At 42.3% G+C, this 27218-nt stretch overlaps 1 protein-coding gene across 2 annotated transcripts in view; it reads left to right on the forward strand.

Moving 5' to 3' along the window:
- dyrk1b (dual-specificity tyrosine-(Y)-phosphorylation regulated kinase 1B) overlaps positions 1 to 27218 on the forward strand; it is a 75603-nt gene that overhangs the window by 32678 nt on the left and 15707 nt on the right. Inside the window, exons 1-3 of one of the 2 annotated variants that reach the window (XM_080426605.1) lie at positions 4351 to 6781; positions 25007 to 25161; positions 26658 to 26777. In XM_080426605.1, the coding sequence (XP_080282731.1) occupies positions 6676 to 6781; positions 25007 to 25161; positions 26658 to 26777 (381 nt within the window). In that variant the 5' untranslated portion in view covers positions 4351 to 6675. Of the gene's footprint in view, positions 1 to 4350; positions 6782 to 25006; positions 25162 to 26657; positions 26778 to 27218 lie in introns of those variants that run through there. The other variant, XM_080426606.1, reaches the window with a different exon arrangement.

Genomic DNA, 27218 nt, shown 5'->3' on the forward strand with positions numbered 1-27218 from the left:
TTCCTGTTATTCTACCATATATTATTTTTTCATTTGCCAAAGCAAAGCATGCAATGCTGTGTGATATGTGATGTAGCTTATCCAAATTATGTGATCGGAAAAAAAGACCATGTGGTTGTCTGCAGACAGTGTTCTTAGCTGTGTTATGTTCAGTGTAGTGTACACTACTCTCATTCTCTGACTGTGTTCAGCATTATGTTGGGGCAACATAAGGTTAATTTGGCACATATTCTACTGCACTACTTATATTATACTCTCGACATTCATATTGTATTATTGATCAGTGATTGACATGTTGGCAGCAATTGAAATAACTACTCTAGTAGTCAACAAAGAAACAAACCTGATCCAAGGACATATTTATCCCTCCCTGGGAAAGGAAATTAGTAGTTTATTTCGGTCTTTAGCCAAAAAGTGAACGAGTTACTGTATGAATGAATAGAAGAAAAAAACTAGTAACCCTAGGCACAGTCTGTTGAGATATATTGGTGAGATATAACAGTGATACTACTCCCTGCTATTTTATGTATTATTATTCTATGTAGCATATATATATATATATATCACTTGAGCATATGTAAATTAGACGTTTTATTTTCCCCATGAAATTCATTTGTTGGCTTCTAAAGCAAACACAAATAATACAGTAGCGTAATAATACGGACAAAATAATGAATAAAAGGAAACAAAAAGTATATCTCTTTGGAAGTAAATATAGCTACATCTTCAAACATCCATGTAAGCTGCAGGACATCTGTCTGTAAGGCTCTTCAACTGCATTACAAAATAATATTTTCAGTTCTACATTTCTTTCGGACCCAAGTAGAGAAGTTTTTCACGATTATACTGAGCCTCTATGATTAATTAATTGTGACATTTTAAACCATGGTTAATAGTCCGATTTTTGTGTACTGTGCCACTAGGCCACGGAAGGAATGTAAATTTTCAAATTGGCTTCATGACGTCGCATACCAGACTGCTTTACGTTTTGGCCCCTAACTCTTCAACAGTGGGTCATATAATCAAATTTTCCCCCCTGGATTCCTTGGATCATGACGCAACTCTGTACATAAGAGTTGAGTTGGTTTCCACCTAACTAGATTTTCTACCATTTTGCATTTTCTTCAAAACACACTTTTTGCTACTATTCTTCCATACTTTGTCCACAAATCATACACATATCTCTGGAGTCATGTGATAAACATGTATCATACAGATATTTGACAAGAGTGAGTTTCTTTTATTTCTCCATGTCTTTACAAAGACAAGTCTTGTAATTCTTGTCACTCTGAGCCCTATGTGTTACCACTTTCGCACCTTATGTTTAACCTCATGTACATACTATATCTGTTGGTCTTTTACTATTTGTATATATGTAGATATTTAGATTTTTATTCATTTATTTTTTTCCACAAAAAAAGTACCCACTCTGTTTACACTGTTTGTCTATAATTGGCTTTTAAAATTAGTGGGAGGGCCCATTTCTTACCAAAAACACCAATATAATGAACGTATCATCCCATCGACCCCAAACTGGAATTGTTATGGGGCCTCTATAGAGTGCACCTTCAAAGCATTTTCACTTAAGCCCATAGGGGGTGACTGTATGTCAATATAAATGCTATTTCCCTCTGTGGCTTCCTCAGGTCCCACTCCTGACAGCTGCAATCCACGATTTTACACAGCCCTATACGCAACCCGGCCTGGCAGAGATATGCACTCCGCAGAGCGCCCCTTTATATTTATTATTATTATTACATACCTATGTAATAGAACTATTTGTCAGGCTGGTTTATTTGATGAAATAGGAGTAATTGAGTCTAATGACCAGACTATTACAGTCTTTGTAAACAGTGATAGTATATCAGTATGACTATACACTGCTGTGTTTACATCAGTTGGTGTGACACTCAGCTGGCAACACTCAATTATGTTGCAATTCTGTCTCCTATGTGACACAGTAATGTAGTTGATATGGATACTACATTAGAAGCAGCTCACAACACGCAGAAGGAAATAAATTGTATCCTGGAATAATATGTCCTGCATTAACAATAGTAAAACAGTCTACTTGTTTCAAAGAAGGATGTTGTCAGGGGAATATTAACATTAGATTAGGATTATCAGGGGACTAAAAACAGTAGGTAAATTGTAGTGCAATTTCCACCTTGTAAGTTATAGACATGACAAGTTTGCATTTGATTAAACCCCTGACAACCTTGGCAACACATCCCCAAACCCCAGGTAATATTAACACCATGCAATTATAGGGCTTAATAAGTAGGGTGTTTGCACTTTTTGCTTAGTTACAGTGGGAATTCAGATATAGCGTGAATTCTTTATTTTTTTTGCTTTCTTCCTTTAAGTTGGAACGAGCTGCCCACTGGTTTATATCTGTGCGCGCGAGGGCGCGTGTGCCGAGCTGTTCCCAGGCAGCCTTGTTCCTGATTTAGCCCAGTAACGGTCGGATAGCAACAGCCGAACAACTTTTTTGTGTGTGTGTGTGTGTGTGTGTGTGTGTGTGTGTGTGTGTGTGTGTGTGTGTGTGTGTGTGTGTGTGTGTGTGTGTGTGTGTGTGTGTGTGTGTGTGTGTGTGTGTGTGTGTGCGCGCGTGTGTGTGCGTCACCCATCTCAGCTGTGGAATGCCACTCTATAGGCATGTGCTTATGGAAGCCCTTTTCCTTCTCTCTCTCTCTCTCTCTCCTCGGCCATCTCTTTCTCTCCGTCCTCTCCCTCTCCTTTCTTTCTCTAACTCGCTTTTTCTGCTCACTCCCCCCCTCTCTCTCTCTCTCTGCCTGCCCTCCTCTTCTCTACCTGACATCTTCAAACTATTTCCGCGTCATTCCTGCCTCGCGCCGTTTGAAGAGACACGGGGAAACCAACCCAGAGCCCCGCCTTTGGACCCGGCCCCCTGGCCAATCGCAGCGAGGGACGGGACTCGCTCGGACCAATCGCGTTGTGGCTGCCGTGGCGTTGGATAGCAACAGAGTGTAGGAGCGCGGCAGCGCGCGCATGCTGGGGGAGGATAGAGAGAAAGAGAGAGGAGCTCACGACGAGGAGGAGAAGACAGGAGGGAGGAGGTGTGTGTGTGTGTGTGTGTGTGTGTGTGTGTGTGTGTGTGTGTGTGTGTGTGTGTGTGTGTGTGTGTGTGTGTGTGTGCGCGCGCACGCGCTTTAGCACAGAAAAGTTGAAATGATTTTCAAGGACTGAGAGGAGCGAAATGAACCTCACTGTGTCTTTTGGGAGGGCAGCAGAAACTGGTTTTAAACTGCAAATAATAAACCCTCTGCCTATGGAAGTATACATTCAGATGCAAGTTGAACAGAAACAATGCACTGGCACTGTGACTGATTGATGTGAAGTTTCTTCATTGATTCTTTAGTGAAAGCATGTAAACCTAACGTTGCGTGCTGTTGCAGTGTGCAGCCATTTAGTTGCCACAGTGACCTCAAACATTGGCATAGATGATAATAGACGTTATGTCCGGTGCCTCCACGTCTCTTGTTTTGTTTGCTTTGATTAGGGGGAGATTAGATTGTGTTGATTCATTGGTCATCATGACAGTTTCACTTCAAGCCTGCATTTTATTTAGATGTAAACATACAGAACAATATCTGTGAATAATTCTATCTTTCATTCTATGCTAATGTTCTCTACATTACAGCTTCTGGAATGCATACATTTTTACTATACTATCCCAACACTGGACATTTATGGGCCTTGTTTGAACATAAAATACAAAAAATATCTTATAGATTCCAAACGGTGATTAATACGTTAAAATATTGTTTGATAATAAACATGTAATAACGTTTAATAAATTATATTATACATACATATTTTTAAACTTTCAGAAAAAAGAAAAATTGTGTTTTATCAGATTTGAATCAGTTGTTGACATCCGGTCCTTATATATAATTAATAACATTTAGAGCAACAATAGTAATAACAATAATATGCATTTTATTTAATCTGGTTTTAGAAATATATAATATTCTCTTTTGTCTTGTATGATGTATCTATCAATTACACATGCATTACACTGTACTATGAATAGCTATTGACCTATAAAGTTGTTGTCAGTGTACCTAAATATACATTTCTATCTAAGTTTTTAGCATATACGTAATTTCAATAGTTTAAAAGTACGTCGGTGTGTCTATTTATGTGTGTGTATAAAGTTCCAGTATATATATCCTGCTGTTACTATAAATGGACAGGACAGGAGCGGCCTGCTTGGGACAAACCACTGCAACCAGGGGAGAGGGGAGCGCAGTGCCGTTTAACCACCTCGCTAAATGACACACATCCCCTGGTTTTATACCTGTGCACTAAAAACAACCACACAGAAGACTGTGATTTATATACTTCTCCGTGGTGTGTTAATAATGTGACGGCAGGATTCTGATTGTATTTGTCGGGCTGGCCACCCCCCGCCTGGGGTGAATGGTACGGTCCTGTAGGGCAGGGTGGGGAGAGAGAGAGGAGCCAGGCAGAGAACCAGTGAATAACGGGGAACTACCGACAGGGGATACGGGCGAGAAACATGAGCTGAAGTCGCCCCTGCGAAGGTTTCCACCTCGGAGGATTATTAAAAATTAAAAACAAAAACTTACAAAAAAAAAACTGGAAAGAAGAGGAAGAACTGAAGGACGGAGAGAGAGAGAAAGAGAGAAGAAACGAGCCCATCCTATCCAACTTGGCGGAAGCTTTCAGGGAGTCGTCCGTCCGTCTTGACAGGCAGTTCACAAACTTCCAACGGGATTCTGCTTTTTAATGTGAACACGCCGTTAATCGTTGTTGGTTTCATGAATGTTTTTTAATCGTCGGGTTCGTGTTCTTTTTTTTTTTCTTCAGTAGTTTTGGTTGGATTTGCGCCTCAAAACGGCGGTTCTCTACGTGCTGCGGAGCGACTGAATATTTTTGATAAACAGTGAAAGTGTCAGTTGAGTTGGAAAGTGGGAATTACTGCTGCTGCTTGTTGTCAACCTGCAAAAAAAAAAGAAGAAAAAAAACATTCACCCGGAGACTACACCTGAAAATAGATCGGATGGGATACAAACACACGTGATAAGGTTTATTTTGTCCTCTTATTTAACGGACGAAGAGGCGGCTCGTCGAGTTGCGCTGTAACTGCGTGTGGTGCGCACGTCGCTGTGCTCCTGCATAAAGCCTTCTCTGTGACAGACGGAGAGTTTTGGATAAACCAACCGGAGGAACTAGTTTCATTCCAACTATCGGAAGTCGCTATTTGGGCTTGGCATCAGCACTTTGACCGGACCCCCCCTCCCTCCCCCCGCTCAGTGACAGGGGGACACCATTTCTCATTGTGAAATCCAGGTTTGAGGTTATTATTGTCGGGCTTTTCTCAACTCTCCGGCCCCCCTCTCCCCCTCCTAGCGGCAGCTAGTGTTTAGCTCAGGCCAGCAGCTGACATCTGTAGGCGGGGGAAGGGGAGCTGAACAACAAGAGAGCAGCTCCCACGGGCCGTGGAACCTCGGGGCCGTGCAGGTTGTGTGTGTCAGTGGATTAAGCAGCCAACAGATCACATTGCTCTCTTACCCTGCCCTACTCTGCCCAGTGCCCAGGCCAGTTCACCCTCGCAGAAAGCGCCTGTAATTGGATCTATTTTTAGGGTTAGGCATGGGGTAAAGGCAGGCGGCTGGAAACTCTAACCCCCCCTCCACCTCCTCCTCCTCTTCTACCCCCCTACCACCACCCGCCTCGCCCAGCCGCCCATGGTCAGCATGCGTACACTAGCCTGGTGAGCAGTGCCAGGTTAGCAGCCACTACCGTTAGTCTTCATACCAACAGCGAGCTAACTTGGACAAAGTGAGCCAGCCGAAGCGGTTGAAGAAGGCTAGGCTGGAACTGCTCTGAAATTGCTGGCTATCATGGAGTACTAATGACTAAGGAATACTTGCTGCACTGGAGTCTACTTGTTAAGACTTAACCTGTGGACTGCTAGTTGGGACTACTGCTGTGTCAAAGTCCGCCCTACTCCAGTCCAAACCAGTGAGTTCTACCAAACTACTAGTTATCTTATAGTTCTGGTACCGCTCGCTGTTAATCGGAGCAGCTTCTAGTTAAGAAACTAGGATTCTTGTTAGGCCCTAGCTTAGACTACCTAAATCTGAGTCACCAGCGACCTGGAGACCTAGAAACCTCCAGTACTCAAAAAAACAATGCATGAAACTACAAGGAATTTAGAAAGAAGCTAACTTAACTAACCAAATATTCTATCTCCCCCTACATCCCCAATACACAGAAACAGAATATATATGTAGAAAGAGAGATCTATATCTATAGTGTTATACCACAGAAAAAAAGACAGAGTTTAAATCCTTTATATTTTTTACTGCAGAAAGAGAGACAGACAAGCTGCCTGAACGCCGGTCGGTTGCCTTAGAAACCACAGTAATAAAACAAAAAAAGAAGCCAGAGGAGACGGTGCCTTTCGATTGGTTGGTTTGTTCCCCACCACTTCAGGACTGAGTGATTTGATTGGATGTAAGCTTTGTCAGAGTGTGACTTAAGGATTGCAAAAAAACAGAACCGCTACAGCACGCCTAAATGACCCCTACCTGAACCCCTCGGCTCTGCCCAACCCATCAACACACAGCGCTTTGATTGACAGCATTTCCCTGTCGGATCGACCAACCACCAAACGTTACCATGGTGATCACGTCGTCGTCGGTGGAGGAGAAGACCACACCCTCCAGCAGGCTGGTCCAATCGGATCTGTGGTCCAGCTCGGCCCTGCTCCGCAAGAACAACAAAAGTCAGTTCATGCGCGTGCGCACATACATACACACACTCACTCACAACTCAAACATCCTCATATCCTCACACACAGGTGGTGGTCAGACTGATATAGATGGAATCAGAAGCACTTGACTTCACTTCAAGTTTAGTTTTCCTCGCTTTTCTTTGGCACATGTTGGTGAAAGCCAAACACAAAACAATTAGCCTAATTTATAATGCAGGATTACCGCCATGGTACATGGGCATACGGGACCCTCAAACAGCACAGCAAAATGCAGATTTATACATTAAAGTATACATTGGACTTCTCTAGTGATTGTTGTCGTGGCTGAGAGGGGATCAGCGATCCCATTGGCGATAACTGTAAATGTGTATTTACAGCTTGATGGGTGGTCAATGTGTCCTCCAGAATGGCAACATTTAGGTGAATTGTCAACACAGAGTCCATGGGCCTCATGGATGGACCCATCAGCGCAGCGGCCTGAATTGGAGTTCTCTATCTGAGTGCTTTTGGCCATGTTTGTGCCTCAGCATTGTGTTGGAGTGTTAGTATGTGGCAGTAGCTGTCAGAATCACCTTATTGGTTAAGTAAAGGTTTGCAAATACGAGTTTGAATTAGTGGGTTGTTCCCATACACTTCACCTGATGAAGATCCACACAGGATGAAAACAGTGTCATGTTGAATGGTGGAACAGCAGGTGTAATATGCAGGCAGTTACAGTATGTTAGCCATGCTCCTGTGGTGGTATGTGTTGAGCTATAGAAGTGGTGTGTGTCAGTAAGTGATGGTGGCAGTGGGTGTATATGCAAGAACAGGCTGTGAATGTTAAGACAAGAGTTACTGTGTGTGTGTGTGTGTGTGTGTCAAATTGCAATAGCATGGGGCTTGTGTGTGTGCGTGCGTGCGTGCGTGTAAATTATGATTTTACAAGTGAACAAGTAAAACTGGCTTATTGTTCCAGTGTTTGTAGTTCATCGTGTTAATCAGTGGCATCACTAGTGTACTAACTACAGCCAATAGTAGCCACAGCAGTACAGTGTCTGTGTGAGTGCAGTGCAAGCGTGGTAGATGTGTTTGAATATTATTATGACATTTATAATAACAACATACGTTTGAGTAAATATATTCTAATTTAAACTGTTGCATTGTATTTAAGAATTTTGCCAACTTTCGGACTGTAGTCATTCTCTTCGTGTAAGCCTCTTGTATTAAATTCCCCACTCAAATATTTTGTTCTTTCTTACAATTTGATTAGCGTTCGAATATCGAACCAACATTTAACATCCCTAGTCTATAAATGTGGTAGTGCAGATACCAGGGTATCATTGCAAACAATAGATGTTAATATGCCAGCACTGTTGCATGCAAGCATTGTATATGGTGTGTGTATGTAGTATGTGTGCGCGGCTGTTTTCCCATAAGTACCTGCCAAGCTACTTTTCTTTTCTATGTTTGCATTTAGCCATCATCTTAAAAAACGTACTGGCACAGATTTCAATCACTTAAACTGTTGGACTGCAGACTGCACCTTCTTCAGGTTTCTGACCATCTCTGACCATTCAAATATAGAACTGTCAAGTAGTTCTATTTAGCACTAGCACCCATGTAAAAACATGTTACATGGGTGCTTTTCCTAAAAAAAAGTTAAGAATAATGATCATTGGTTTGTCCTTTGTCTGGTCTAACACTGTCCACTTGCTAGTTCTGAGTAGAAATATGACCAGGAAAATACCTCTCTTTCTGTGCTGTGGAGGTCCTACAAGGGCCATGGAACAAAGGACTCACTGGCTAATTCTCTCATAGCCAGACAATCGGAGATCTCTGCCTACCTACCGATATGTCTGGTGACATCTAAATTCACTCTAAGCTAAGGGATAAAACCAAGTGGATACTGGATAGTCTGGATACAATTCAGAGATTTAAAAAAATAAACAAAAAAACGACATTGCAAAGACTTTAGGGTGGTCCTTTATATTGGGATGGTGATATCTCTGACAGTCACACAAGACTAATTGATGGTTTCAGTCAAGAGCCACTGGTAACTAACTGGCTGGGCTCTGTCAAACTAGCGTGGATAATGAACAGTATGGATGAGCCAAACTAACACTGTTGGCTGTTGAATAAGGAGCGAAACATAATTGATGATAATAATTCATATAATATTGTCTGACAAAAACTGAAATTTCTATTGAAATCTGTGACCCCTGACCTGTACAGAATCAGATCAGTCGGAAAAATCTAATGAAGAACAATGCTAACGACAGGCTTGTTATATACACACAACTTTACGATGGTATTTGAGAACACTACAGTGTTCTGGAACCCCAAAGCTGCAAATGATGGTTCTTCAAGAACCTTTGATCGTGCTAGTTGGACAGCAATGCTTTTGGGAAATTCATTCACCCCATATCTAGTAAACCCATTATATTCATACTGCAGCCTATAGTTATACTTTCACGTAGTGTATGACATGGTACATATGCAAAATAAATATATTGAGATGAGAACATTGGCAGTTGGTAGACCTTTATGTGTACCACAGTGTTAAGTAACACACCTTTACAATCTGTTGTCTGTCACATCAGCAACATCAACCTGTATGGTTTGCTGTCTCATGTATAGTCTACTAAGTGAATGGATTCATACTGAGTCGTGGCTGTGTGTTCAGGTACTGTGTTGGTAGTCCAGTGTGTTAACTGTGAAATGTTGAGTTGAGCTTACTGGCCTGCTGCTTTGGCAGTCTATTTATGTAGGTAATGCCTGTTAGTGGATGGAGATCTGTCTGTCCAAAGACAATCTCTGACTTTAAGCTCCAGTTCAATAAGAACTACCTGACCATTATTGCCATTACATGTGGTGTGTGCGCAGTGGTGGTGGGTGGGATGAGGGGATGTTGGGGGTTTACATAAGACATGTGCTACATACAGGGAATGGGTTGTGTCAGTGACTTGACGAAATTGAGAGAAGTTCAATGAATAAATGAATGGTAATCAGATGAATGGAGGTTTTCTTTTGTAGCTTAGGACTTGACAAAAAAAGATGTACTCTATCTCTCTTGTCCAGGTTGTAACATTAAATGTGAGCACCACATAAACATAAATACAAGCTGAAATTGCATTGTAGAAACGTTCTGAAAGAGTATGAAGTGGCTGCTCTTCTCTGGTTTGATAGACCCCTGAATTGTTTGGGCCTGTCATATTGAAAAGTATGTAGGTTCGCAGGTCCCACCCAGGCTAACCTGACAGGTGAACTTGCCGGTACTTAAAGGGGAATTTTGGACCACGGTTTTCTTACCTTTTCTATGACGTTATGATATCTTAGGATGAATGGTACAGTAGACAAATGTCATAACTTATCCCGGGTCCGTCACAGCTTAAAACGTGCGCCAATAGGCCTTGCGCTAGATCGCGTTTTTTTTTTGTTGGTGAGATCTGACGTTCATAGTGACAGAACACTATGCAACCGGGAAAAAAAAGAAGAAAAAAAAAGTCTCGCTAGACGAGATTGAAATCTCGTCTAGCGAGACATCGTTTTTTTTGCATAGTGTTCTGTCACTATGAAGATCTCACCAAGCTATCATCCTAAGATATCATAACATCATAGAATAGGTAAGAAAACCGTGGTCCAAAATTCCCCTTTAAATAAATAGACTGCCAAAGTACCGGTACTAATTTTACACTTTTAATTTTACAATTGTAATAAAAATAAATAAGAAAGTACATAATTTCTATATTGTTGGATGTTGACCACATTTACAGCTGAAAAGGTTTGTGGCACTGGTACCAGGTCAAAAAAAAGTGGTATTGAGGCCAAATGGCTGCAGTAGGAACACTGTGAGGGACAGACAGACAGACTGATTGACACAATCGTCTCATACTGAGTAGTGATGTCTGAAATTGAATGCTGCATGGACAACGTGTCCTTTGAACCGCTTTCTAAGAAGCAGGAGTAAATGGACATGCATGGGTCTTGTGTTTGTGTGTGTGTGCGCGCATGTGTATGGATGGGCAGGTGGGTGGGTGAGCGATATAGCGATATGAGACTGATCTTTGCTCCTTCACTGTTTTTCTAGTTGTTGATCTCACCCAGCCTTCCTGTCTGTCTCCCTGTCTCCCTGTCTCCCTGTCTACCTGTCTGTCTGCCTTTGTTTCTGTGTGATCTGTTAGCCTGCTGTGTGAAAGAGCTTGATATATCAGGTGTTCTATCCCTTTAAAACAGCTGGGGTCAAGGTTCAGTCATGTGACATAGTACCGTATGTTTGGTATCTCTTACTCAGTCATGTAACCCATGTAACAGAGATGAGACAGTTTATGAGCAACCTTCAGCTTTTCATGATGTTAGTGTTGCTGAAGTGTTGCTGTGTTGCCTGATGAAAGTTTGCCAGGTATTCCATGGCAGTGTTGCTCTATTGTCCACTATCTAGGGAACAGGCAGTGCTGCTTAATGCAATATGAGAAGGATTGTCACCAGAAGGTTGGCAGTCTGCATCCTCAGCCCAGCTGGGAACATCTGTATGGGGAAAATAAAAGTGAAAACCTGAGGTAAAGTTTTGTTCAAACCATGCAGATGGTGTTCTGAGTTTGAATCGGCTGTACTGTATCTTCTTAGTACATACAGAAGAAGGAAAGTTAAGTAATAGATAGCACATCTGTAAAACAAATGAACTTACGTTAGTTAGGCCAGGTTTTCTGTTCTATCCAACCCACCCCTCTCTTCTGTACACACATACTGTACACAGATACTCACCTGCCCCTGTCTCTCTCCTCCCAAGGAGTTTCCTGGTAGGATGTGTTACCTGAAATCGTGTAGAGTATAAAAACAGCATATCACACTGGAAGATCAGAAAATTAAACATCAGTCAATCAACTATGGCTTTTCTTTGATGGTCGCAGTCAGATTCCAGCGTCCCAGGAATCTTCCGAACAGTTTTATAATTGTTGTTTGGAGCAGATGTGACTTAAATGCTAGCTGCATGTTGAAGGACTAGATTAGAAGAATCGGTGATGTGTTTCCATGCTGCTCACCACCTGTGTGAGTGAACAACACACGCACGCACGCACACGCACACTCAGTGTTTCTATGACCCAAAGAGAGAGACAGTTCATCAGTGTGTCAATCAGCAAGGTTCTACTGCCCTCATTCTGACCTGAACCAGAACCAGAACCTTGTGGGTCTGAATCCTTTCTGTTACCCGCCTCCACTGTCCTGTTGGGGTTTCCCCTAAATAATATGGTCTAATGATGTATGATGTCCCCAGCTTGTTGGGTGTTACATTATGATATTATTATAAGATGCTGACCGAAGCCTGACTGCCGAGACATGGATAGACTTTTAGCACCACTATGATAGACATCACAGGTTTCACAGCTGTGTGTGTGTGTGTGTGTGTGTGTGTGTGTGTGTGTGTGTGTGTGTGTGTGTGTGTGTGTGTGTGTGTGTGTGTGTGTGTGTGTGTGTGTGTGTGTGTGTGTGTGTGTGTGTGTGTGTGTGTGTGTGTGTGTGTGTGTGTGTGTGTGTGTGTGTGTGTGTGTGTGTGTGTGTGTGTGTGTGTGACTGACCCACATGATGTTTATTAATAGATTTGATCTGACCCAGCCTGGTGGGTTCACTGGGGGCGTTGGCACGCGTGTGTGCACATATGTGTGTGCAGGCCAGGGAACAAACTTTTTGGCTTGCCGGCCAAAGTGGCCGGTGGATTTTAAAAACTACCACTCAGGCCGATTCTTTACCAGGCAATTTTCAATATCATAAGATGACCATAATGAGTTATTTGCAAAATTCTGAGTGGACTGAAGGCAGACCTGCAAACTCATGGCTGAAAAAGGCTGAAAAATAAGTTACAAAATTTGTTGAGGGGGTCCAGGGATGATCCACGCTGGCAAATGTATAGCAGCCTATCAGAGTGAAACTGTTTACATTTAATGCCATACACTACTGCAGTTCAATCTACACACGTCTCAGCTAACACTGTCAGCTGCTCACCCCAAGTATGAAAACGCTTTTTTTGTAGGCGACATGATTGTTGAAATGCTAGAGCTGACATCTTCTATTATATTTTTTACATGTTGTAGTCATGGATAACATTTTGCACCATGGTACTGATAAGAGCTCCACAGTTACACAGGTATAAGTATATTCTGACCTTAGTAATGATAACCAATAACCATATGATTAAAATAATTAGATAAACATGGCCAGATTGTACGATGTAGGCTTCCGCTACATTTTGACAGTTTTTTGGTCAGCAATTGGTGGCTATAGTCCTATACCTCCCTGTCTATACTCAGTAGTACAATGGTGTCCTTGTAGATCTTGTAGATCTGTTCTTTTTTAGCATTCGACACCCTCTCTTACATCTGCTGATGGTCCCACAACTCCCTTCATCCCTGACAACTTCTTTGATTCTTGGACATTAATTGCACACTTGCTGACTCCATACCATATGGTGAGATATCTTGACTTTACCCGTTTGATTTGTCCCAACTCCAACTGTGCACGTATCTCATGCTACGAATAGACACGCGCACACACGTTGGTTGCACAGCTTTTTAAAAAAAAGTATGGCTTTAGTTTAGGCAGAATCACGAACCGACGACAGAAGTTAATTCTTTCTATGGAATTGTCCTCCAAATATTTTTACACGCCAGAGTGGCTGGTTAGTCTCCGTAATTTCCCAGCCAAAGAGGAAATCTACACGCCGTTGGCAGGTGCACATTCTGTTCTCTGTGTTGGTAAGGGTACACCGTGTATTATGTACACTTTATTTTTAAATTAGTTTATTTGCATTAAAAGTGTGCATGTTTTCACTGTTATGCTCAGTCTGCTGACATTTGTCATTGAATAAACTGTGGTTTAAATAAAGCTTGAATGCAAAAATAGGCAGTGTACTGCACACACACACAGCCAAATAAAGTGGTGTCGAGGCTGGTGTTAAAGAGATGCACATGTGACAGCTGAGACTGTCTCAGAGAGGTGTGTGTGCATGCGTGTGTGTGCGCGCACGTGTCTAGTACCTGCTGATCAGTTCACTGGTGCTTAAATACTTTGTGCGACAAATAGCTAAAATAGCCAATCTAAAAGCTCACAACACATTGCATTGCGACACGTGAGCTTGTAGATCTGTTATTTTTGTAAATTGAATAAAAAGACGTTTAGAAGATCTGCCCAAAATAGGGACACCAGAGTTAATGTGGGCGACTATATTGACACTGAGAAAAGTTTAGTTGTTCAGGTTTGAGAATGACAGGATTCAGCTTGGAGACTCAAAGCAGCTATTCAGCACTTTAATTAAAGCTACACTAAATACAATTGAGCCTGTACTTAACAAATTGACCCACCGTCGATTCAATACACCAAGCAGTTTCGCGGCAAGACCCTCAAGTCAAGTGGCCTGGTTTGACCAGCCATCTCGGTCGGGACTTTCTTGACCTGAATTTAGCCTCTCAGGCAAGTTCTTACTCTGAGGTTGTGTATTGCCCACTCCAATCAAACGGTTTTGTTGAGGTGAGAGGTTGTTCAGGTGAGGTTTAGGTGCGGTTAGGTGGTTAGGGTTTACCAAGGCTAGACAGGAACTACTGCCAAACGTGTCCAACCGGAAGTGCAGGGCTACAGGAAGTTCTGGCAGGCTGTACATGTTAGCCCTGTACTTCGGGTCAGAACCTTGCGGCAGTAGTTATTTTCCAGGCTTCATCTCTTTGTGAGATGGAGGTAAAACTGGGAACGAGGTTAAGGTTTGCCAATCCTACCAAAGGAGTCGGTATGAGAGGAAATAATGCCCAAGTTACCACAGTGCAAAAAAATTCTCACCCACTCAGTGGCAACTTACAGTATCATTTTTAAGTCAGTTTTAAATCACTTTTAAGTCTTGCAGTGTTTCTCGATGATGGAGTTGTGTTGATTTTGTTTCCTTGCACTTGCTGCGATGGAAGGGGATTGATTGGAAATGGATTCAAAGCTGATTGAAAGCACAGAGGAAGTAGCCTACTGCTCGTGGCCAACAAGATCCGCTACTGCCACACACCCACACTTGTATAGTATCGACTTCCAAGTAGTGTCTGCTTTCCTTTTAACAAACTCAAACTAATGTCTGTTAATGCACAATAATCGGCCAATAATTACTTTAAAATGCAATATAGTATTGGATAGATCGGCTATTGTTGAATTATTATTATTATTATTATTATTTTGTTTATTATTGTTAATTTGTTATTATTTCCCCCCCGTCTATAGTGAAATGTCCAAGATAGGGATGGCAGGGTGAAATGTATTAATGGCCAAATCGATTACAGCCAAATCTAACGGTATGGCTAACTGACTGGTTAGTGCATCATAACCACAACATCACAGGTTCAATCCTGTTTGGAGGCCTTTATTGCATGTCTTTAGGTTCCTGTCTAAATGAATGAAAAATGCCTCAAAAAAGGATGATCCGAAATGCATGGTGCGTTAAAGGCTCTGAGAGTCACCTTGAATGTGTGTCGGAAGACGTGGACATCTTTATGGATTATTTACACAACACACATCACACAGGAAAGGCTGCCTACTTCTTTATTAAAGGACGACGTCACCCATTTTCAGCCCATCTTCATATGATTGGTCCTCACTAATACTCATTATAAAATGACACCATTTTTGTCTACTCACTCTGTGTGTGTCAGAGGAGAGCTGTGGACAGTTCAGAAACCCGCCTACCAGTGACATCATCGATGGGGAATCCAAGCTAATAGAAACCGCAGGCTTTCTATTCCTGGAAAGTTAGCATGCTATAATGGAAGCCATTGTTCTCGCGTTAATAAAAATCGATTTTGTTTTATTTTAATCTTGTAAAAAAGAAGAAAAAAAAGCCTAACGATGATGTCACTGGTAGGTGGGTTTTCCATTTTATCGGGAGCATTAGTGAGGGCCAATTACATACAGATAGTTTGAAACTGGGTGAAGTCGTCCTTTAACTGTTATGGATTATTGATGGAGGGGAATACAGTTGACTACTTGTATGATTATCTAATGAAGTTTAGTTGACTCAAATATCTACTTTTTCACAGTGGTTTTTCACAGCTTATTTGAGCTGGAGTTTTACTGTTAGCTGGATTAGATTGATAGTTAGACAGATAGATCCATCCATCCCCAAGAGGAAACTGCAATGTACCTAATGTACTGGTCATGAGATGTTCTGACACTTAAGCCCTATATACTTTGTTGTACAAGGAATAGTGAAAATAGACGATCTAGAAGCTCAGAACGTGTCAGATCACAGCGCATTGTGAGCTTGTAGAACTATTTTCTTTATTCATGTTATTGTGATGAACATACTGTAACTCTATTGAAAATAGGGGGTAAAAGAATGGCTAATTTTTTGATGAAAGATTCTGAAACCTTTGGAACGTTTTGCCTATAATGACATGTCCAAAATAGGGATTCCAGGGTTAGAGTAGTTAATGTAGGATTACTCCTGACTCCTGACTACAGCTGCATGACTTGTGGCAAAACTATTACAATCGTAATAGTAACAAACACAGCTTCCATATCACAAAAACAGTGTTTTATAGAAGTAAAAATGTTGTGCATGTATGGGTGTGTGGCCATAAGTGTCCGCATGTCAACCTGGTACAATGATTCTTGGCTTGAGCACAGTGATCCTCAAGCTTTTGATCCCAGTTTTATTTGATTTGCATTAAGCCACGTCCATTTGGATCCCAACTATCAATCATTTAGTTGGGGACCCCCCCCCCCCCCTCCTGGGGATGAACTACCACCATGTTGAGAACCACAGACCTAGCTGGACGCAGAGATGGAAGGGCTAAGTGAAGACTGGCTGGTGATTTGCTGTGGGTTTGGATTGGAGCTAATGGTTGGTGATTTGGTCTCCACTTCTAGGGGGTCAGTGCCCCCCCAGCCCCCTCCCTCTCCTACTGGCTTAGAGACAGACAAATGGCACAGCTGTTGCTATAGTGATTCTGTGATTGGCAGCTGTGAGCTGTACTTGATGAGCTGTGTGTTTTGTATATGCCTCTCATAATGCAGTGATTCTCAACCTTTGTAATGTAAGGACCCCCAAGGTTGATATGCATTAGGCCAGTGGTTCTCAAAGTGGGGTTCGGGGACCCTCAGGGTTCCTTGAGGGGGTTCTAAATGAACCCTTACAGGTCTGTAACTCTTGAGTGTGTACCAATGGAACCAAATGGATCCGTTATAGGGGTCTTTGAAATTTAAAAGTTTGAGAACAGTTTGAGCCACAGTTTTCAAGTTTCAAATGGTTTCAAGTGGTTTTAAAAATGTAATTTCTTGGACCACGGTCTCTACTGTAAAATCATTGGTGTTTGTTTAACTCGCAATGTAATATCATTATTGTTATTATCAGTTGTAGTGTTATTATAGTATGTCGGCAGACTGGCCATCTGGCAGTTAAACTGACATATTATAAACCACTACATGGATATTGGAAACTCCTCAGCATCCTAACATAACATCAGCACATCCTGTGTGTTGATGAACGGTAGAGTGAACTAAAAATACACAATTGGGAAAGCCATTGTCTGGGTACGTACGTAGCCTGTTAAGGCAGTAATATAGACAGGACACATTAGACACACACACACACACACACACACACACACACACACACACACACACACACACACACACACACACACACACACACACACACACACACACACACACACACACACACACACACACAATATATGAATATATTAACCCAAAGAGATGACTCAGCATTGTTGCTTTAACCACTTAAGACCTATGTAAGATGTGTACTGAAAATGGCCGATCTACAAGCTCACGGTGTGTCGCATTGCATCGTGTTCTAAGTTTGTAGATATAGCTATTTTTTAAGATTTTGGAAAAGTTTGGAACATTGCACTGGTGTCCAGGCACTTCTTCCAACCAAAGACGGCAACAGATGATTTCATTCATTGATGAATATTTCTAGTTGAGGGTGTGCTCCCTACTGGGTACCTACTGGGTTTGTCACCTGTTGCTGGGACCACTGGATCTTTAGGTAGACCAAAGCCGTTCCCAGTGGACTGGGAAAGGGAAGCGATGGAGAGAAATGGAGAGAGACAGGAAAGAAAGAGAGAGTGTGCTGTACTTTTTGGGGGCAAAATGACAGAAAAAGATGGACAATAAATAACTGAATAGCTAGAAAAAGAGAGTGGTGGAAGAGAAGAGGACTGGTGCCTGGGGAGGTGGACGGAAGCAGAAAGAGAAAAAGGTGCAAGGAAAAGAAAGGAAAGATGAAGGGGTGGTAGAGAGAGACGGATAAAGGGAGAGAGAATGCAGGTACAGAGGAAAGGTGTGATGAAGCGGAATGAATGGAGGAACGGACTAGTTTTGAGAGAAGAGAGGTTAGGCAGACAGAGAGGTGCTCTTCATTCATACCGCAATGGATACTTAGCAGCATTTATCAAACAATATCGCGCATGAAGCAGGGTGTCTCTTGAGGGCCCATGGATTCTCTTTAACCTTTGACCCCTGCTCGGTGCCATTGGACGGAGATGTGTCTGGCCTGGGATTGGTGGTGGAGCTGGTTTGTGTTGCTGAGGGAGAGACACAGGGAGAGGGAGAAAGAGTATTTTGGGCTGGTTGCTGAGAGATAGATAGAGTATTGTAGGCCAGCTGCTGAGAGCTCGATAGAGCGAAGGAGAGAGAGAAAGAGAGAGAGCGAGAAGAAGGAGAGGGCGAGAGAGAGAGAGAGGGAGAGAGAAGTAGCTGTATCTAACTAGTATTGTGGGCTGGTTGCTGAGAGAGAGGGGGGTAGACGGAGAGAGAGAGAGAGGGAGCAGGGCTGGTTGCTGAGACAGCACAGGTTTATTTATAGAGTGCTGGCCGGCCAGCCCTTGGATACCGGCAGCCAATCAGCTGATGAAGAGGGAGGGGCCCTGGCCAATGGCAGCGCAGGAAAGGGGGTGTCAGAGTGAGGAAGTGCTGTGAGTGCCTCTCAGCCTCTTAAAGAGACGGCGGCGCATTTCTCAGTGCCAGGCAAATATTCTCTTTCTCTCTCCCTTGCTCTGGCTCTCTCTTCCCCTATCTCTCTCTCCATTTCTCTCTCTCCCTCTTCCCCTCTCTCTCACCCCACCTCTCACTCTCTCGGTTTCTCTCTCTCTGTTTCTCTCTCTAGCAGTGTCATCTCTCTGAGCAGGGCAGAACTCAGTGCCTCATAACAACAGAGTCCTCAGACACACACACACACACACACACACACACACACACACACACACACACACACACACACACACACACACACACACACACACACACACACACACACACACACACACACAGTGACAGAGTGACTAGCCTCTGCTCTAGTTTCCATCCTATCTCGTTGCTGTCCTCGCTAGGAGAACACGCAGTATGAAAGCAGTAGACGCCAGCAGCAGAATCCAGTTCCAGTGGCTTGTGACACCAGTAGAGCCAGTAAGAGCCCCTAGGGACACCAGTAGACCCACTTCAGGGGTTTTACAGACACAGCCATGGAGGGCAGGGGGACCATATTCAGTTCCAACTTGGGTCATTGTCGGCACTCTGTAAGTGTTTAACACATGAATTCTAGTTTCTTCTCCCCTATTGATTTGGATAAATCACAAACAGAAATCAGCAACAACTTTAATGCCAAGTATGAAATATGGCTTGGCAACTCAATGCAAAAACAGCAACAGCAAGACTACTGACAAAGTACAGTAACTAACGGACGGAAGTCGCGCCCTATAGACACTTTCAGGGTGTATCGCTTTTCTAGGCTTTTCTCCCCATGAGATGAGAAAAGGCTGGGAACGAGGTTAACAGGACTCAAATACAGGGCATATGTCCAGCACTCGCGTACCGGACTTGGATACAGAGCACACATCCAGGACTTGCATAGGACTCACATCCAGTGCTCACATACAGGGCTCAAGTCCAGAACTCGCATTCAGGACTTGCATACAGGGCTCAAGTCCAGAACTCACATTCAGGACTTGCATACAGGGCTCAAGTCCAGAACTCACATCCAGGACTTGCATACAGGGCTCAAGTCCAGAACTCACATTCAGGACTTGCATACAGGGCTCAAGTCCAGAACTCGCATACACAGGACTCGTATACAGAGCTTTACATCCAGGACTCGCATAGGACTCACATTCAGGAATCACATACAGCAGTGGTTTTCAACCTGATTCCCAAATTGACACATTATTAGCTCACGGACCCCCATTTGAAAAGTTATTCCAGGGACTCAACCATTTTGTTTTCTTGGGGGTCCCAATCTACACTGTATCATCATCATCATTAGTGTTCATTTAACTCTGAGAGTGTACAAAATGGAACCAAATGGACCCGTTAGGGTCCATTTGTACACTCTCAGAGTTACAGACACATAAGGGTCAATTTGGTTACTAACTATTAATTTGGCTGGGGACCCCCTGGAACCCCCTCAAGGACCACTGGTGGTCCCCGGACCACTGGTTGAGAACCACTGACATACAGGACTCGCATTCAGGGCTCACAGTTAGTGAGAACTGACCCTTATCCACAAAAAAACACCTGAACACAGAAAGCACCAGAAAGCATATTTTTATGATTTGTTCTATTCTTGAGGACATTTAGATGAGAATTGACGTGTCACTTCTGTTACTTAAATTAATTTACAGTTTTTAAATGTATATTGGGGTCCAATTCTAAAATGGCTGCCTCTCCAAGACCCCTGGTCCACCTTTTACGGGTAATTATTATCAGTTCTTCAAAACCTGTCCAGTCCGTTTGTCCAGAGGTCAACGAGAGCATTTATGTAATAAACACATTTTTGTCACTCTAGTCGAGCTACAGGAACAATGAAGTTGGATATACAATATTATGAAAACAAGATGCAAGTGGTCTTGCTTGATTGAACTGCTATGTTGGACTCATTCTCGTTGCCACTAAAGCAACATAGTTGCAGCTTTCTTTCAAAGAATTTAAAACTATCACCAAAGTCATAGAATAATTACGCAATAAGCGGAAAATGAGAAAGCTTTACTTGTTTTTTACAAACTGAACTTCAGTTTGTCTGCAACTTCTAGCATAATACTGTGTACTGTATGTACTATGAAAGAACAGGGACGGGAGGGTTCGGGGAGATTTTCCACTAGTTAATCGATCACGGATGGCGCCATCTTCAACCCTAACCCTAGAAAATTGTTCAAATAGGTCTCCAAACAGATATAACTTGGCATACCCCATACAATGGAGTGTTTTGCGAAGTTGTTGTTTATGCAATAGGCCTCTTAGTCTTAAGACTGACAAAATGTAAACTTCATGACTGATGAAGCAGCATCAAAGCACATCATATTTGTGTCAAGATTCAATACTGTAAGTGACCTGATATTGCACCTGTGTGCTCCAGAGTTTTGTTTGCCGTATGCATTGGATTGTCCTGTATCTGGACTGTTCCTACTGACTGACTGACGTGCGGTGATGTTACTAGTTTTCACAGCTATTACGGTTTTTTATTTAGCCTCATCCTGTATCAGTACTTCCAACGATCATATCTTCTCTTCAGTTCCATGGCCGTGGCAAGACAATTCACCAGACATGAGCTTTCCGTATTTGTGTGAATTTTAATCGTTTTATGATTATCTACATACTAATATGTACTTAATGTTAATACTTAATTTCAAGGCGGGAAGAAATAAAACCAATGTAAGACCACACTTCTTAAATTCATTCACACATTATTGGCCACATCCCCAAGTGCACATTATCTTAACATTCTCTTGAATGACTCCAAAAGTATTATTGGGTTTTTTGTTTTTTTATAACGACGCTGTGGCGCTTCACAGAAAAAATCATTGTAAAATAGTATTAAAGATGCACTATGTAACTTTCCTCTTCTACCCCGGATTTGAACCCGGTTTTCCTGCGCTAGTGCTGACATTTTTACCATTGAGCTAACAGAGCCTGCCTGCTTGCTCAGGGGATAAATTGAATCTTGACCATCAGGTCAAAATTCGTGTCAGATCCCGTGTCTAGGTGAGACACGACCTTTGACGCGATCTAAATGTCTCGATTGACGAGCAGGGAGACAAAATACAACCACCCCAATTCTGTATAAGTTATATTGTATTAACATACTCTACCGTACAGATTGGACAAAATGACATTTTATTCATGAAAAAAAGCTAAGCTTAGCCCTAAATACAGTTAATTAATTTGCAATATGTTGCAAAGTAAGTAATTATTCCCATTATTTTCATCTCTAGTCAGCTCAACATCAACATGATATTCATCCATCGCCTCTTCAACTCGCCAAGCACAGGAGTTTTAACACTATTTAGATAGAGGCATATATTTACTCTACTGACTACAGCAACTACTGCTTTATACCCATTCAATCTGGGAACGCATCTCTGTCATTCAAAAATAGCAGATATACAAGCTCATAGTGCGGCACCGAGTGCCGCGCTATGAGGTTGTATATCTGCTATTTTTGAAAAGAATCATGAAAATGTGTGCAAATTTTTTAATATGTATCTTTAAGCGAACATTTGTAACTCAAATCTTTGCTTCTGGGGGGGGGTCCCTGGAACAAAATGTTTTACACATTTTCGCTTTAAAAATATATATATTAAAAGATTTGCACAAATTGCCAATTTTTTCTCTCTCACTTGAATGGGAGATTGAATGGGTTAAAACTTGCCTGCTTTCCATTGGAATGCCAATACCTGTGTATCTCTCTAAAGGCGGTTACACACCGGCGAATGTGCGAATATACGCAAAACTCGTTCCGAATAATTAAAAGACGCTTTTTCGCTTCGCTTTTCCGCTTTTTCGCGCCATGTACGCTTGCATTGACTTTATAAGGTTTTTAAAAAAGCGTATTATTCGCACGAAAAAATCGCCCGGTGTGTAAGGACCTTAAGAGTTGTGTTGATTCCACATTGACAGCCTGTCTGACTGCTTCACTGTCTGTCTGTCTGTCTGTCTGTCTGTCTGTCTGTCTGTCTGTCTGTCTGACTGACTGACTGACTGACTGACTGACTGACTGACTGACTGACTGACTTCTGGGACAGGAAACCAGGGCTTGGCTGTGTTACCATGGTTACAGAGGTTGCTACAGCCTGTTACCATGGTGACTGGGGCTAGACTGTATGTGGCTGTGTGTAGTGTGATGTGATCCCTCCCTGCCACTGGTTCAGCAGCTCAGCTGAACAGCTGGATGTAGTCATTTTATGTGGCTGTTGTCGGGTGGAAACCTTGTAAGTCCAAAAAACGGTTTGGTATTATTATATTATATTATTATTATATAAAACCCCCGATTTTAAAATGGGGAAAATAGCCAATCTACAAGCTCACAACGCGTTGTGAGCTTGTAGATCAGCTATTTTCACTACTCTTGTGCAGCTCTTTTGCATGATGAAGACATGAAGTAGGGCATTGATTTATGAAAAAACATTAAAAAATATGAAGATATTTATGAGGTTTCTGCCCGACAGCTCGTTTGGTGTCTTGTTGGATGTGGGACATTGTCTTGTTGTGCAGTTGCGGAATGTAATCTAAGTACATTTACTCTACTCGAAGAACTCTTCAGTACTCTTTAACATAAGAAAATCCACTACATCTAAGAGGCACATCTTGTACTTTTTTACTCCGCTGCAGATATTTGAAAACTTCAGTTACTAGATTAAATTATTTTATACTTTGTGTGTTCGAAAATTGCCGATCTACAAGCTCACACTGCGTCGCATCGCGTGTGCATGTGTGGTCAGCTGTCCGGTCCAACTGGCAGATAGATATTTAATTAATTCTCAACGATACCAGTGACCGTTAGACTCCATAGTCACGTTACATGATGTTCATATTTAAAGGTGCAGTAAGTGATTTTTGTTTGTTAAAATAAGTTGTAATAAGTGTTAAATCGCTCTGTATTCTGCAATGTTCGCTTATAGCGTTTATTCAGTAACAGTCTCTCCAGCTCTTTGGTAATACCAATTTTGTCCAATCAGGAGAGAGAACTCATACAACAGGACACAGGATAAACACGTGAAATTGGAAGTGATGACACAAAGAAGTGAGCAGACACAATTTGAACTGGAACACTATAAAAACTGAAGCTGATAAATGGGTACTCTCTCTTGATTGGCTGAAATTGGCAACCCACCTGAAAATGTACTTTCTGTTCATTAAAGAGCCGGAGAGATGGGGAAACCCCTGTTATTGAACAAACGCTATACAGCAATGATTACTATCCGAATATAGAGCGTAAGTTAAAAAAGAAAAACCTACGTTTTTCACTTAAACTATCTTGTTCGGGCAAAGTCCAACAAGGTTGAACTGCAGTGTTAGAGAGCTAAATCAATTTCCAACTGCTAGTGATCGTTTTTATTCGTCCTTAGCGAGGGGTTCCAACTGATGTGCATGGGGAACGCAACGCATCACCGCGAGGCTTTGTGCTAATGTGACCACCGGCGCTAATCCAGTTGTAATGATTCTCCTCAGACTAGATAGTAGGTGTATGTGGAGCGACACTTTTGTTCTAAAAGTGGGGTTCCCTCACAGGTCTGTAAGTCTGAGAGTGTACGAATGGAACCAAATGGACCCTTACGGGTCCATTTGGTTCCATTTCGTACACTCTCAGAGTCATGGGGGTCCTTGAAATCAAAAAAGTTTGAGAACCACTGGAGTAGAGGGCTTTGAAAAGTGAGTGTGTTCTCTGAGCTGTTTGGAGGTGTTGTTTTGGACCTAATAGTTTGGGTCCATGAATCACAGTTGGGAGAAGCTGGTCGACTAGCAGTACAGTGTGGGTCTCTAGGACAGAGTTGAGAGCAGTAAACCAGCTGGGAGTCACCCAGTTAACCAGCAGTGTGAGTATACCTGGTGAACATGATCACAACCAGAGGACAGCAATCAGCAAATCTCTCTCTCTCTTTCTTTCTCTCTCTCTCTCTCTCTCTCTCTCTCTCTCTCATTGCTCACTTCCCGAGTTGTGGGACAACAATCCCCTTTCTTTCCCTCTCTCTCTCTCTCTCTCTCTCTCTCTCCCTTCCGCTCTCTTCCTGCCAGTTAAATTCAAATCAAAGGGTTGCCTTATTGACGACACAAAATTCGCTGACACCACGACCAAAACCATTACTCATTTCCTGTATTGTCTGACAACAATTGACTTTTTTTCTCTTCTCCTCTCTCCTTCCTCTATCTCTTTCTGTATCCTACTCTCTCCCCCCCTCTCTCTCTCTCTCTCTCTCTCTTTCTCTCTCTCTCTCTCTCTAGGTGGAAGTAGCTCAGGATGTCCCCCCTCCACCTCCTCCTCTTCCTCTGCCGCCCAGGGCTTCTCCCCCGCTGAGCCAGCCATGACCAGCCAGCACACACACTCACACACACACCCCTCCTTCAGCTCCATCCACTCCATGGCCGAGCAGCAGCAGGTAACCCGCACGCACTGTACATACACACACATACATACACACACATACATACAGTAGTTCCAGTGCAGTAGGAAGGGTTGCAGGTTCATGTGCTTCTTTAACCATTAACCCTTTAAGACCTGGAACGCATCTGTGTCACTTCTTGATTGGAGCTAAAAAAAGCATTATTTTACACATTGGCTATTCAAAAATAGCAGATATACAAGCTCGCGGTGCCGCGCTACCAGCTTGTAGATCTGCATTTTTTTTTTTAAATCGTGAAAATGTGTGCAAATCTTTGAATATATATCGTTTTAAAGCGAACATTTTTAACTCCAATCTTTGCTTCTGGGGGGGTCCCTGGAACAAAATATTTTGAGATAGGGGGCCAGCGGCCAAATACATATACGTTTTTGACATGAAAAGGTTTGAGCACCCCCTGACATAGAAACATACGTTCTTCAGAAATATTGTTGGGATTTAGAAGACATTTGTAGAATCGGCTGCAGGTCTTAAAGGGGTTAAGCCCTATATACTACAGCTATTAATGCATTATTATGTATGCATGTATGGCACAAAATGCCCCAAAAATAACTTCATACTAATTTATATGATCAAATATCGGCCCTAGCCTACACTGAACATCTCCCCGAGTTCATTATTGGTAAGCTGCCTACAGCGACCTCTAGCTGTGGGGCGGTGTGGAGCACCTCCCCTAACCACCCCACTGCTCTGTCAAATAACATCACTAGACATTTTCAAACACTTGAGTTACACTATATGCAACAACCTGGTGAGAATACAAGCATTTTGACTCGGTAGACTGATCTGTTTAGTTATATTAATTGAACCATCACAATCTGAATTTATATTAATTTAACAGCCTGGTTAGGTATTCATTTAACAACTTTCAACCTAGCATCCCTATTTTGGGGTAATGTAATTGTAATATGTAATTATTGGCAATTCATGTTTTATTATTTAGATGTGTTGGTGACTCTAGGGCTCTGTTGCAAGGTTCTTTCTTACATAGGGTGTATTTTGAGGAAATATGATCGTTTATGAGTGTGTCATTATAGTACGGATAAGGATGGGATACATCTTAGTTAGGTACCTCGAGTCAGCAAAAAAGATAAATAAAGATAATAAGATATCCCAAAAGGCCATGGGGTGAGGCCCACGACTCTTAACATTTTGACAATTTTAACAGTTTTTTCATTTCATTTGAACGTCCTCATCCTCCACTTCCTCTTCCAAATAAAACCTTCATCACATGACGTTGCATAACTAGGTTGTCTCAATACCTTTTGGAGAGGTAACGAATAATGTGGCACGATGTGCCATATGGTGATAGAATGTATGCTTCCACATGAGACCGAGCATGGGTTTCCATTGGTTACCTTTAGTTTATCCTCATGAACTATCAGTAGTCTTGTGTTCACAGACCACATGACAAATCCTAAATGCTTTCGTATCTTTCTGTGTGTGTGTGTGTGTGTGTGTGTGTGTGTGTGTAGGTGCTGTCTGATATGACCATACTCCAGCGGAGGATTCCCCCTAGTTTCAGAGACCCGGCCAGCGCTCCACTGAGGAAACTCTCTGTAGACCTCATCAAGACTTACAAGCACATCAATGAGGTAAGAAGAACGCACAAACGCACAAGGGCATACACACACACACACACACACACACACACACACACACACACACACACACACACACACACACACCTCATAAAGACTTACAACTGATGATCAATGAGGTAAAAACATGCACCTCATCAAGACTTGCATCCTATGAATGTGGTATAACGCACAGGGCTGTGTATTGACAAGAATCTGGCGATGCGATGCGTATCACAATGGGGTTCACGATTCAGTACATCGCCATATATTGCAACACTGTAAGCAAGGCTATATAGTGTGATTTTATTTTTAATCAAATTTGAGGTAAAATGTAATAGCCATATGCATATAATCTGCTTCATTGAAGGCTATTCACGGAAACCATCATTCTCTACAGCAATGACGGGGCTCATATGTTTGCAAATGAAATTAAGTATTGACTCATTTATTTAT

The sequence above is a fragment of the Gymnoscopelus braueri genome (assembly GCF_963280865.1).
Source record: "Gymnoscopelus braueri genome assembly, chromosome: 4".
Lineage (NCBI taxonomy): Eukaryota > Metazoa > Chordata > Actinopteri > Myctophiformes > Myctophidae > Gymnoscopelus > Gymnoscopelus braueri.